At 31.0% G+C, this 15,610-nt stretch overlaps 1 protein-coding gene across 1 annotated transcript in view; it reads right to left on the bottom strand.

Annotated features, from left to right (window-relative positions):
- Nucleotides 1-15,610, bottom strand: part of DMXL1 (Dmx like 1) — a 120,515-nt gene that overhangs the window by 22,852 nt on the left and 82,053 nt on the right. The window contains 6 exon segments of the mRNA XM_025047731.1: nt 1,236-1,322; nt 6,989-7,051; nt 10,178-10,295; nt 11,306-11,507; nt 12,646-12,731; nt 14,895-15,028. Coding sequence (XP_024903499.1) covers nt 1,236-1,322; nt 6,989-7,051; nt 10,178-10,295; nt 11,306-11,507; nt 12,646-12,731; nt 14,895-15,028 — 690 coding nt within the window.

Raw genomic sequence — 15,610 nt, 5'->3', positions numbered from 1 at the left:
GGGAAAAGTTCAATCTCACCACCATTTTAAAAGAATGCAATGTAAAACAAAAGGCACTATTTCTCAGCTACAAATTTAACAAATCTGGAGAAATAAGAATTAAATAGGTATACTTTTAAACAGTAAATGGCAGACTTTATATATGTGGACGATTGCTCATTACTTATATACATCCAAAAAAAAAAGTTTGTTTTATAGCACAGAATACTTAAAATCATATTTTCTTCAGGGGGAGGAATATATTTGTTGGGCATAGACAGTAATTTTGTTATTTGTATTTAACATGCATATACTGTATTATAATATGAGAATTGCATAGCTAAGAGGCATATTCCAAAACTGCCTGTCATAACAACTAGTCCATTGTTCAGGGGTGTCTATGAGGGCAACGAGACAAAGCACACAGAAAAAGATGAGGACAAAATGACAAAATAACTATCTAGGAGAAATCAAAGAAAAGAAAGATAGCATAGAAAAACGGAGAACCAACTGGTGAAATGATTATTGAATAGATAATGGCACAGGATATATATCTAAATAATATTTAAAGATTATTTTTAAATTAGGAATTCACTGTGTGTGTGTATCTTTTAAGTTAATGAAAATAAGGGAAATAAGAGTATCTAGAAGTCATTATAAAACTCTATAGTAAGCCAACTAGGGAAGACAGAAGGGAAAAAATGATTAAGACAGATTTCAACTTTGGACCACTGTACACAAGGCTACCTCTTCTGTGAGTAGCTTACAGACACCTTTAATGAGAATGCTGAGTAGAAGGCTAAGAAATAAAAAAAATAAAAAAAATAAGAAAAACAAACAAAAAACACTCTAGTTGACTTACAGCCATAAGTCAAGAAAGGACAATTTCTGAATCACATAAGCTTAGATTCGGTCTAATATTAAGAACCACATTAAACATATTCATATAGAGAAAAATAGAAAACTTTTTCTTTGGATTAACCTTTATAATGTGTTACATAAATTCTAAAGGTTACCGTATACCTTTGTCTCTGGAGAAGAAAAAAAATTTTATCTGCTATATATTCAAAATCAAAAAATTAAATATCAATATAATCATTTTATAAAATAAAAAACTCATTCAGATTGCAATTTTAAAAGTGGGAAGTAGCTTTAGGAAAAAAGAAATACTGATACTGAATAAACTGACAAGAAGAAATATTCTCCAACTATGAGTACTTAATACCTGAAGAAATGAAAAATGTCTATGTACTTACTTTATTAACAGCGAAGGCAGTAATGATATCAGATTCCTTGTGAATAATTCTTGCTTTACCTCCAGGATATCCCAAATCTGCTTCTATCTAAACGGAGGAAAAGAAAATTAAAAATATGGTGATTTCAGTAATAGAAAGTATATCCCAATCTGTCATTTAATACTTCCTTAAATTATTTTAAAAAAACTCTTTAGATATTTCGAATCCAAAGGTATTATCCATTATCCATAAAATAAAATTTATTTGACAAGGGGAATTTAAGTTTTTTTAACTTGCTTTTTCCCATATAATAAGATAGCTGATATAACATACAACTTCATTAATTGCTTATGTTCCCAAGCGTAATGAATTAAATTTAAAGGATCAAGATATTCTAATTATTAAAGCAAGATTTGTTTATACCAGTTTTCTTAGTATTATAATCCTTTGATAATATTTTATAAATAGTAAAAAGTCAGATGCTAAACATTTTAGGTTTTGTGTACCATAGAGGGTCACTGTTGCATATTCTATTTTTTTTTAAACGACCTCATAAAAATATAAAGATCATTCTTAGCTCATAGCCTATAAAACAACAGGTTGGATATGGCCTGCTTAATATAGTTTACTGACCCCTGGTTTAAAATAACTTTTAATTTATAGATGCTACAACATGGAATAATCCTGAAGATATTATGCTAAGTGAAATAAGCCAGTCACAAAAGGACAAATATTGAATGATTTCACTTAAATGGGAATCTAGGGTAGTAAAATTCATAGAGACAGAAAGTAGTTGGCTGGGTGGTGGGGAATGGAGAGCTATTGTTTAATGGGTACAGAGTTTTAGTTTGGGGAGATGAAAAAGTTCTGGAGATGGATGGTGGTGATGGCTGCACGACAATGTGAATGTACTTAAAGTTGCTGAACTATACACTTAAAATGATTAAAATGGTAAATTTTGTATGTATATTTCACAATTAAAAAAAAAAGAAATTTTATGCAGAAACTGATCTGAACAATGTTTGGGTTCTACAGAGCTTCCCTTAGAAACTGGAGAGGGTAGTTCTAACAGACTAGCTCCAGGACTCTACTACTCTTTCAATTAGAGCAGCAGGATGTCTAAAACTATCAACTTTTATTTTACATGTTAATAAATGAGCTCAAGGCCTCACAGCAGATCTATGGAAAAACTGAACTGAGACTCTAGGTCTCATTAGTGATTTTCGGTTACTACTACCTTCTATAATGTAAAGCTGTGTTCTTGGAGTACTTCAGCAATACTCTAGCAATAAAGTATAAACAAACATGAAGTAAGAAGAGAACTAAAGAGTATCAAAGGCATACTAGAAGAAAATGGAAAGCAATTAAGTGAATATAAAATGACACCATATCCAAAATATTAGGGAATAAAAATATTAAGAAATAATTTTGTTTTCTAACTTATAGCAGAGAATGAGGTGATATTACCATAGATTCTACTGTATATTAAAAGGATAAGGAAATATTATGAATAAGTTTACACCAATAAATTTGACGATTGACGAAGCAGGCAAATTTCTTGAAAGACACAGATTATCAACGCTCACTCGAAAAGAAACAGATAATCTGAACTGCCCTATATCCGTTAAAAAATTAAATTTGTAGTTAAAAAAACTCCAGGCTCAGATGGTTTCTCCGGTGAATTTTACCAAACACTGAAGAAACAAATATTACTAATTCTATACAAATTCTTCCAAAAACTAATGAGAACACTTCACAAATCATTCTATGAGGCCAGCATTAGCTTAAAACCAAAAACCAAAAAAAGACAAAAAAAAAAAGCCCCCCAAAATAAACCAAAATACCCAAAAACATTCTAGGAAAACTACAAACCATGAACATAGATGCAAAAGTTCTTAACAACAATCTTAACACATCAAATTAAAAATATATAAAAAAGATAACTTATCATGACCAAATGGAACTTATCCTGAGAATGAAAGGTTGGTTTAATATTAGCCGTATTAACAGACTAATAAAAAAAATCTTGTGAACATCTCAGTACAGTCATGCACTAATTAACAAGAGACATCTGGTCAAGGATGAACTGCATATGTGACAGTAACAATTGTAATGGAGCTGAAAAATTCCTATTACCTAGTGACTTCTTAGCCCTTATAACATTGTAATATAATACATTATACAAATACATACCATAGCATTACAAATACCTAGAGTATTCAGTACAGCAATGTGCTGTACAGGTCTGTAGCCTACAAGCTGTAGGGGAACAGAATTTGCCACTCCAAAATAGGTCTCTTTAGCATAAAAATTATTTTAGATTGGTTAATTTTAAGAAATAGCAGACATGAAAGTAGCTCTGAAAACCAAGCAGAAATTACCCTTCTAAAAGACATTTACATTTCTAAGGGAAATCTCCATTTGTAAGGGTTTCTCCCTAGCTGTATCAGCACCAGCGAGAGAAGGATGACAATGTTTCTAGAAACTCTTATCAAGGTACAACATAAAAGCTTAAATTTGTATAAAAAACTTACCCTGTTTATTGTGCTTTTTCTGGTAATCTCCCATTACTGACTTCCCCCATACCCAAGATCTTCAGCTGAATATGATATTTAAGGTGGTGGCTTCAGCCATTTTGGTGAGTTACTCAGTTTTTCTGGGTCTCTCCCATGTATAAAGGAGGTATGTGTGTTATTAAACTTTTGTTTTCTTCTGTTAATCTGTCTTTTATTACAGAGATGTCTCAGCCAAGAAGCCAGAAGGGTAGAGGGAAAGTTATTTTTCCTCCCCTACAAGACAATAGGCTATACCATATAGCCTAGGTGTGTAGTGGGCTATACCATCTAGGTTTGTATAAATACACTATGATGTTCATACAATGACGAAATTATATAACGACTCATTTCTCAGAATATATTTCCATTGTTAAGCAGTGCATGACTGTAGTAGCAAAAAAAGCATTATGTAGGATATAAAACAAAGCAACAAATGTACAAGATGAACAAAAACTCATAGACACAGAAAACAGTTTAGTGGTTACCAGAGGGAAAGGAGTGGGGGATAGGAAAGGGTAAAGGAGGTCAAATATATGGTGATGAAAGGAGATTTGACTTTGGGTGGCAAAAACACAATGCATATACAGATGATGTATTATTGAATTGTACGCTTGAAACCTATATAATTTTATTAACCAATGTCACCCCAATAAACTTAATTTAAAAGAATTTTAAAAAAAAGTATTTGACAAAATCCAACATCTTTTCCTGATTAAAAACTCTCAACAAGTTAGGAAAAGAAACTTTCTCAGTCTTATAAAGGACATCTACAACAACCTTATAGATAACATTATACTTAATGACAAAAGACTGAATGCTTTCCCCCAAGATCAGAAACAAAAACAAAATGTTTGCTTTCACCATTTCTATTTAATATTAGACCAGAATTTCAGTTAGCACAATAAGACAGTGGGTGTTAGCATAAAGATAAACAAACAGATCAATGGTCCAAAACAGAGTGGAGAAAAAAACCTACACATATATGTCAACTGGTTTTTTAAAAGGAAGAAAAGGCAATTCAATGAAAGAATAATCTTTTTACAAAGAGTGTTGGAACAACTGATACACAGATAATTTAAAAAGTAACTATGATCCATACTTTGCATCATATAAAAAAATTAACTCAAAATGAGTGATAGACCTAATTGTAAAACTAAAATTATAAAACATTGGAACGAAGCAGAAGAAAATCTTTGTGACTCAGGCAAAAATTTCTTAGGTATGATATTAAAAAGAAAATCCATACAAAGAATGAATTAAAAAGAAATTGTAAAGAGAATGAAAGGACAAGCAATATATTAGGAGAAAATATTTGCAAATCACATATCTGATAAAAGACTTATTTAGAATATATAAAGAACTATTAAAACTCAAGAAAACATACAACCTAATAAAAAACACACGTTTTAAAAGGCACATGGCAAGTAAGCACATGATCAGATGCTCAATACAAATTAAAAACACAATGAACTATGACTACACACTTAGTAAAATGGCTAAAATAAAAAGGCTGACCATATCAAGTGTTGATGAAGATGTGAAACAACTGAGATTTCATACGCTGCTGCTGGGAATGTAAATTGTTTACACCACATTGGAAAATACTTGAGCAGTTTCTTAAAAAGTTAACTATACACCTACAATATAATTCAGCCGTTCCATTCCTAAGCATTTACACAAGAGAAATCAAAGTATATGCCCTTCCAAAGAGACTTGTGCATTAATATTCTAAGCAGTCTTATTTGAAATAGCTCCAAAATGGAAACAGCTGAAGTGTTTATCAAGAGGGAAGTGGGTAAACAAATGTGGTATAGCCATACAATGATACACCTCAGCAATAAAAAGAAATGAACTACTGAAATACAAGAGATAGTGGAATCGCAAAATTATTATGCTGAGAAAGTGCATAAAAAAAATACTGTATGATTTCATTTACAAATATTCCAGAAAATGCAAACTAATCTATAATATCAAGAAGTAGATTGGTAGTTGCCTGGAGAGAAAGAAGGAAGAGGTGAGAGGCGAGGAGTAAGTAAGGGATTAAAGTTTTAGGGGTAATAGATATATTTTCTTGTTTGTGCTGATGACTTCATCAATGTGTACATATGTGAAAATTGATCAAGCTCTGCGCTTTAATAAATATGTGCAATTATTTTAAGTCAAGTATACCTAATAAAGCTGTTAGAAATAAAATTGTCACACATGGCTTAGAAAACATTGGCCAAAAATGATTATGATATTAACAGAATGACTGCCTTTTGATGTAGTGTAATGGCTACAGTAATACAACATTCTGATTCTGGTAATGAATAGACTGTACTAATTAATGATTACCCAAGCAAGGAATATTATTAACTAATTAAAAGTTTGAATTATAGTCTGTTAAAACTCCCAAAGGCCATGAGAAATTTCCAAAGTATGGACTGCATATATTTATTCTGCCAAGGTTTTAGTTATAATATATACTTGACATCAAATCAGCCTTTTTTATTAATTGCATAGAATTATTTCTCTTATTTACTAAAAGGTTCATGTGGGAAAAAATAAGAGGTGGGAATTCATAGCCTTAAAAAAAATCTTTTGAGAAAATTTTCTCTAAAAATTACTCCTTTGAGATGATCTTAATATCAGAATGTGAAACACATGAATTATGTATCAACCCAATAAAAGCCATATTTGAATGTGTGATCATAGAACATTTGGGAGTTATTTCATTACTGCACAAATTCTTATCTTTTGTGCTCTTGTTCTCAAGAACTGAGTACTTACTATCCACAAGGCAATATGCTAGATCCTATTTTTACCAGTAAAATAAATGCTATATAATAGTATTTGATATATTTTAAGGAATTAATCAGTATCATAGAAAAGAATTTTAACTTCAGAAGTGATACTTGCAAAAACAGAACAATACTACTTTACTTCTGTAATGGCTATTGCAATTACATTTTATAAAGAACTTGTATTTACCCAGAGAAATCTGTAGCCAAAACAGGACACATTCAACTTCCTTTAAAATTGCATTCTCTTATTAATAAAGCAGAAAAAATTTTGTGATTGCAATATTTAACTTGTTAAAATTTAAAAAAATAAATAAATTGAGGAAGTAAAACATTAATTGCATTGGAAACAAAGTCTAGTCCAAAATTAAAATAGAAACACTTTGTTCTTCTTGTTAAAGAATGCAATTTCTAATTTCAGTTGAATGATACTTTGTACCTTATTGATGTTTGGCTCCTCCATCATAGAATTTTTGATGGTTTCACAGTTGTCCTCTAATGACTTCATTAAGAAAGAATAACCACATGACAAAGAGTAAAGACGAGATGTAACATGCAAAATATTGGGGATATTTTTAAATTAGATTTTAAAGAAATTTACTAGAAAACAACACTAGGCTGAGTTATTATTTTTTAATTTAATATATCATAAAAGAAACATGTATGGGGGTGCATGGTTAGGAGTAAGAGGTTAGAGAAAACTTAATCCCTCAAAACTCATTAACCACTATTGATTTTATTCTATCTCCTTAGAAATTTTTACTCACTTATGAGATGTCAACATTAAAGCAAGATTGTACCCAAAGTATTTCATATTACAAATTTCAGAGCTACTTGTGCCAGAATACTATCAACTGAAAATTAAAATCAAATTGTTCTTACACAGTACTATGTCTTGTCTCCACTATGGTGTCTCACTCATAAAAATGCCCTGATTAAAAATTTTGATTTCTAGGTTTCTGATTCTCTCCTTCTCGATTTAGCTAAAAATAGTTTAAAAAAAAAAAATTGCTTGGAGGCACACATGCTTCTTAAAAGGGGATATTAGCATTAGTTAAAGAAAGAGCTGGTTCAGGACATTTAGTTTTTCTCATAAAAAAAGAAAACGGAAAAAGGAACTGGGAAAACAGATGACCGCTGCCAAGTATTTTTCAGTTGTTGGGAATGATTCAGATATAGCCTATTTGCAGCTATCTGTACTTAATTTCCAAGTAAATTAAAAATAGGAAGGACCTATTTTAAAATGTATATTCCACTGAATTATAGTACATAGGAAAAGAAAAATCTGACATTGGGATTTCAACACCAGATGAAGAAAATTTCATTTTAAACACACAAAGGAATAAAGAAAGCAACAGAACTCTCAAAATATTCTCCATCATGTCCCATCCAAAATACAGGATCTGTCGTGTATCTATTTCCTAACTATCTGAAACGGCACAGTGACTTTGGACTCAACTATTTAAGAATAATCATCATTTTATTTTAAAAAAAAAAAAAAAAAGGAATGGAAGGTAATTTTGTTAATACCAAAAATAGGCTAGTCAACTTTCCAGTAAAGATTAAATAATTTCATACTAACTCTATAAAGTTAATATTCTATTTCATTCCATCCAATCTGTTTTACTATAAAAACTTTTTCTTTTCATAGTCTCTTTATCTAAATATCACTATCTTTACGAGTACCTCCACGAAGAATAAAATAACAAAGCACTAACAATAAATTTCTAATAACCACCATTAATCATGCCGGTTTTTAAATAAGTTAAATGTACTGGCTAAAACACTGAAAAGTAAAAGGTATTATACTCATTTTGCAGGTAAAAAAACCTAAAATTCAGAGAAAATACTCAGCTTATAGTTATTAGCTTTTAGTCCAGCATTCATATTCCTGCTTCTTAAGATCTCATAAACTTCCCTAGGAAACTAAGAATAAAATAACAGAGGAATTTAAAAGGTGTAGTTGCACTTATCTGCTATTCTTTCTTACTCATTCTGGCTTGGTTATGTTACTTTATTCTCTTAATGATCCTACTCCCTGATTAAACTAGATAAGCTAGTGGTACAATAGTTTCTTTGTTTTGTTTGTTTTGAGAACTGTTTCATTTCCCAAATATACTAAATGTATCAGAGGTAGAAAAATGTCTTAATTTTTATAACTATATTAATCAGATATGATTTTGTACTTGAAATAATGCCAAATTTGCATATTCATATAACAAGGTACATCAGAGAAACCAAAGAAGTAATAAGCATAGTCAACATGCTTTTTGTACAGAATACAGTAGTGCTTTATACACTACTACCAGAATGCTTAAACTTGTAACAAATTATTTTAAGCAAAGATATATGTAAAATAAAAAACAATACCTCATGAGTCAACGTATGCTAAGTAGTCTGACACTCTTACCTAGCAAAGTTTTAATTTTATTCATCAAAAATTTTCTTGAACTGTTTTAATGGTAATTCATATACTATTTAAAATATATCTTATATACAGTTACATAGATATATATTCATTTGTATTGTATCTATTGTATTTATTGTTTGCCTAGTTTTCAATTCCATACTAAAGTACGTATATCAAAAGTCTTCTAAGTCAGCAAGAAAACTATATATTTCCTGGCTTGGCTAATTCAAATATATTTACATAAACAGGCAAATACTAAATAACAGCACATGCAGTTGCCTCTTACAAATTAGCGTTTAAACTGAAAGACAATTGAATATATGTAATTTTCCTTTTTTTCAGTGAGGTTAGATGCCATCTTGCTTTTTGCTAACCTGTATATTAAGAAGCCATTCTACTTCCTTATTTCTTCTACTGAAATACCTTCCTTTTTCCCTCCCACTTCAAAAACTGTACAAAGCTTGCTTTCAGACTAGTTCAGTGCTTCTCAAAATGTGATTCACAGATCAGTTGCCAGTCTTGAACTCCTTGCTACTAGTCCATGAGGAGATAAGGAATTAATTACATCATTAAGTCAACCGTTGAGTTTACCTGATATTTTTTAATAGCAAAACTGTCTCAAAGAAGGAAGCAAAATGTTCATTTACATTCAGGTTCAAGTTTCATCAAACTGAAACTCTTTAGTAGCACTGAATTGAGAAAAATAATCATTATAATGATAATACTGAGGTACAATTAACCATTTACAGTATTAACATTAATTTGAGCATGCAAAATTTTATTAAGAAGCATAACCGTTAGAATAAAAAGAAAATGTATCTATTTGAAATGTTTTCAGTACACAAACCTAGTTTTAGCTAAACTTCTAAAATAAGCTACTTTTAACTGTCACATGAAAATCATGGGAACTTTCTATACTGTCTCTTAAACTGGGTATCATGACAACTCAAAGCACAGGAAACAAGATACAGTATCTTAACTCAAACAGTATCTTTTTTGGGGAAAAAAGTTCCAAATACATCTGAATTAGAATTTTAAATTAAATTGGTTTAGGCAAATACTGACCCTCTCTTTCCAATTACTCATCTATAAATTAATTGCATAGTATATGTTTATGACATAAAATGAGTTTTTAAAAAGACTGTAAAATGCAACTTTTTCTTTATAATACAAAAGACTTCAATAATAAAACAGTAAACAGGTTTAACTTATACAGACCTCATTTAGACACCTTTTTTTGGTGAATATATTTCTGATAAAGGTTTCCTGAATTTCTTCCTGCTTTACCAAATACTGCCAAAGTCTCTTCACAGACAGTGCCAGATGGTGTTTGGATCTACAGAGAGAGAGTATATTTAATTATACACTTTGGAGATTTCTGATTAATTTTATCACATTTCCTTAGTGCTATATAAATGTTCATAATAATAAATTAACTAGTATCAGACCAAATCATCTAGGGCAGCAATCAGCAATCTTTTTCTTAAAGGACTGGATAGTAAATATTTTAGGCTCTATGAGCCATAAGGTCTCTCAGACAACGACTCAACTCTGCTACTAAAGTGGAAAAGCAGCTAGAAGCAATATTAAAATGAAAGGGTGTAACTGTGAGCCAATAAAATTTTATTTACAACATAGAAGGAGGGGTGAATTTGATTGCGTGGGCTGCAGTTTGCTGATCCCTAACTTAGGAATGTACTAGTTATGCTTCCTAAAGGAGATCTACAAGCACAGCTCCTCCAAGTGTTACCAAGGAACAAATACCAGTCCATGAACTCTGTTACTGATATGCAATGAGGTAAGAGGTTAATTAGTTCATGTAAATGAACTATGTCATTAAGTCACTGAGTACACTGTTTAGTTCAGTTAACATTTTTTGTAGCAAGACTTTCTTGATGAAGCAATACTGCAGTGATTTACCTTTTGGTACAAATGCTTTTAAGTCTTCATGGACAGCAAAACAGTTTGCTAACTGCCTACTTTGAATAGCACTATTCCCAAGTGCCCACAGGTCAAATCCAGCTTGCCTTTCATTTTCGAAAATAAAGTTGACTGGATCACAGCCATGCCCACTCATTTACTTACTATCTATTGTTGCTTTCACCTACAATAGCAGGGTTAAATAGCTGTCACAGGATTGTAAGGCCCCCAAAGCCTAAAATATTTCCTTATCTGGACCTTTGCAGGAAATGTTTGCTAGCCTCTGGACTACAATATGCATCACACAAAGACAGAGATATGAACCTAGAACAGCAAATTAAATATAAAAGGACTTAAATATTTTTCTTTAAATACATTCTGATTTAATAAAACTCATGCTTAAAAACAGTATCCAGGAAAACCTACTTGAAAGGAGTGTTTGTAGGTTCCAGCAAAGCTTTGTGGCGGAGAATTGCAGGACCTGCAGACAAACTCTCTTCAGAGGTATGACTTGAAATATAGTTTTGAGGTGGCCCACCATGTATTTCAAGTCGTCGGAGAAGAACTTGTTCCCAACACTGAAGAGTTTTTAGAACTGCATGACAAAGTGGTGAACTAACTGGAAGCTCTAAAAAAAAGAAAAGAAAATTGATCCACATTTATTTTCTGCAGCAAATGCTATATTCAATTGTTAAAATGTCTGAGATAAGATATTAATACATATTTTGGCAGAGGAGATGTGAAAGAGAGGTGGGCATAAAAATCTGGAGGATTAAAAAAAGAATGTCATAAATTGGTGTAACGTTTCAACATAATTAGGTGGCCTAGGAAACAGAAAAAAGGGCAATTTAAGTCAAAATTACATCATAGCTTTACTACAAGTACTTGAAATAATATTTATGACATGATTTAAATGATTCTGTATCAATGACTGCTTTTGACTTTAATTCCACGTGACAAAAAATATATCTGCATATTATGAAAATATGTCTGGGAGTAAAATTAATTGCTTTAAACTTTTGTATCAGCCCAATTTCTGTATGGTATATAACTAAGACTTGCTTAGAAAATTAAATAATACACAAAAGTAAAAAAAAAATTTTAAACAATACTATGAAACTGAGCACTTTCCAGTCTTACATTTCCATACTCCTGAGTCCCGATCTCACCCTCAACTTTTAACTATTCCTGATATTTACCTACAAAAACCTATATAACATGCTTATAGTATGACGTCTTGCTTTTTCAATTTTAGAAATGATCTTCTGATATATTACTATAGAATGTGAGAATAAACTTCTCTTTCCATCATTCCAATATGATCACATAATTTTTTTGTTGTTGTTATTTTAGTTATAACCTTGTTATATATGTGTAAATACAGATCACAGCCAAACCACTTGATATATCATCATACCCCTTTCTTTCCTGTGCAAACTTTTCTTCCCTTGGAGTTAACAATCACTAAGTTTTTGCATTTGCTTAGTTTTCTATGTGTTTATTACTATTAAATCTCCCAAAACCTCAGCTACAGGTATAAATACAGTCTCAATACAGTCAATCGCATCATGCTCAGATCCCCTGCTTTCCTGAATGTTATCCTCCTAAGAGCACCTAACAATATAATAGACATATTTAAAGACACTTGGTTTGTTTTAGAGAAACCTATCTTTTACAACAGGAAGTTTCTTCCCTATTTGCAAAAAAATACAAAATAGTAAATTGAAAGCAATGGCAATATTAATTCATGTTAACATATGTATTACCTGCAAGGTCATGACCTGCAAAGGGATAGAAAGTCTTCAAATTGTTGAGCACCAATTGTACCATTGCCAGGCGCATCAATGACCAACTAAAAATAAGGCAATAGAAGATGTTAAAATTTCACTTAGGTATTTAGAAGAGTATACCACTCTTTGACCCAACCATTCCACTACTAGGAATCTACCCTGAAGATATACCTCCACAAAAACAAAACAACATATGCATGCAGTTACTCAAGTCAGCTCGGCATTATCTACAACAGCAAAAGAGTAGAAACAACCAAATTATCTAGCAGGAGAGTACTGGCTGAATACCTAGTTTCAAACTAAGGAATATTAGGGTAGCCATTTTTAAAGAATGGAGAAGGACCTTCAAGTGTTAATATGGCATGAACTCCAGTATTACTGATTAAAAAAAAAAGTTATAGAATATCATATATATGCACATGTACGCATGCTTATTTTTGCAAACAGAAGGATAAACCAGAAACTAATAAAAATGGATATCTGTAGAGGGTATAGAGGAGAAACTGGGTAGAAGAAAGAAATGTAAGACTTCTGAGTTCATATTTTTATACGGCTTTGCATTTTTCATTTAAAAAAGATATTTCAGCTTTTTTATTTCAAGTGAAACATTTATTTCGTAGAGTACTGGCATTTTATTACTTGAAACTGTGGTGAAATATACATACCATAAAGTTTACCATTTTAACTACTTTCAAGTGTACAATTCAGTAGCATTAAGTATATTCATACTGTTGTTCAACAATGATCACCATCTATTTCCGGAATTCTTTTCATTTTGTAAAACTGAAACTCTATACCCATTAAGCAATAATTTTCCATTTCTACCTTCTCCTAGCCCCTTGCTACCACAATTCTATTTTGTCTCTATGAATTTGACTACTCTAGGTATCTCACACAAGTGGAATTATATGGTGTTTGTCTTTTTGTAACTGGCTCAGTTTACTTAGCATAACGTCCTCAAGGTTCATCCATGTTGTAGTATCAGAATTTCCATCTTTTTTAAGATTGAATAATATTCCACTGTATATATATACCACATTTTGTTTATGCATTCATATGTGCACAGACACTTGTTTGCTTTTATTCCTTGGCTATTAAGAATAATGCCGTTATGAAGATGGTTGTACAAATACCTGTTCAAGACCCTGCTTTGTATTCTTTTAGGTATATATCCAGAAGTAAAATTGTTGGATCATATGGTAATTCTATTTTTAACTTTTGAGGAACTGCCATACTGTTTTTCACGGTGCTGCACCATTTTACATTCCCACCAACATTGCACGAGGGTTCCAATTTCTCCACATCCTTGCCAACACTGTTTTTTTTATTTGTTTGTTTGTTTTTAATAGTAGCCATATCAATGGATGTGAGAGAGCTCTCATTATGGTTTTGATTTACATTTCTCTAATAATTAGAGACAATAAACATTTTTTCATGTACTTATTGGTCATTTGTATGTCTTCCGTGGAAAAATGTCTATTCAAGTAATTTGCCCATTTTTTAATTGGGTTATTTGGGGTCTTTTGTTGTTGAGGTATACAGTTTGACTTTTGAGCCATGTAAATATTTTATATATTCAAAAACTAAAATTAGGTCAATAGGGGAAAAAAACACCAGTATTTCAAGTAGAAATCCCATAATTTTTCTTTTCAATAAAAAAGTACTTCATTTTCTCCAAAATACTTCTTTCTTCTGGAAGATTTATGCTCTTCTATCACACCACTAACAGATCATGTCTTAATATAATATTTTTATTTATCTCAAATATACCTTTCAGATATAATCAACATATTAATAAAGACAAAATAATATACCATCACATCTATATATAAGGATAATGCAGTATGGGAACATTTATGATTTTTATAATATGCGGAAGCCATTTTTAAAACAGTAATCACTGACATCTTAGAGTACTACTGTTCACTGAAAAGACATTAGATTTTCTAGGCTAAACGAGTGGGATTTGTTTATCTCAGGGAGCAAAAAAGAAGTAATAATCTGATAGCATTTGTGAGGAGAGAGAAACAATATAGGTCATCCATTCATGGAAAATAAAAGATTAACTGAAATTACTGTAAAGGAATTTAACAATTTCAACAATAAAATCTGAGTTATAATGTGTTATATGTCTCCAAGCTAATTTCACATATATTATTTTCAAAAACACTATATATATAAGCCATGATGATTATTTAAAAAGAAGCTTATTAAGTATTCCATACCTGTATGAATTTGAATTAGAATGCTCTTGGAGATGGAAATCTGAAGCTAAAGCATCATCATCATCATCATCATCACTTTCCAGACTCTCCTCTGAATCGTATTCTCCTCTACTTAGAGAAGGGGGTAGAAAAGGCTAAAATAAAAAAGTTACAGAACTTATCAACCAACTATCTGATTTAATACATTTAATTACATAGTCTAGTTTTAGCAATTTATCTCATTTTTGGATTCTTCATTACAAGGAGTAAAGGAACCAGTATTTGGCTACTTTTTGACATTCCATGCCTCTTACATCACTTTACGCAATTCCCTTATTTATTTATCCATCAATTCAACAAAAAATTTATCAAGTATCTACTATGTGTTAAAAAGCATACTTGATATAAAAAATTTTAAAACATATATACAGTCATTGCCTTCATAGAGCTTATGTTTTAGTGGAAATTAGGCAAATAGTAGAAAGCTAAGTACAAAATGCTTTTATTTGTGCTATAAAAAATAAGTACAAATTGCTTTTATTTGTGCTATTAAAAAAAAAGAGGTGGGATGGAAAACATTAACAAAAACTGGGATAAGCTGATCATGAAAGGCCTCTTCAAAAAGTAAAATTTAAGTGAGACTTAACGGACAAAAATAATAGGCCATATAACAAAAGGGAAGAAAAGCATTTTAGGCCATGGAATAGTATGTAGAAAATCTTTAAATATGGGAAAGA

The sequence above is a fragment of the Pteropus alecto genome, unplaced genomic scaffold (assembly GCF_000325575.1).
Source record: "Pteropus alecto unplaced genomic scaffold, ASM32557v1 scaffold20, whole genome shotgun sequence".
Classification (NCBI taxonomy): domain Eukaryota; kingdom Metazoa; phylum Chordata; class Mammalia; order Chiroptera; family Pteropodidae; genus Pteropus; species Pteropus alecto.
The sequence above is the reverse complement of the archived record's forward strand: the minus strand, read 5'-3'. Positions and strand labels throughout refer to the sequence as shown.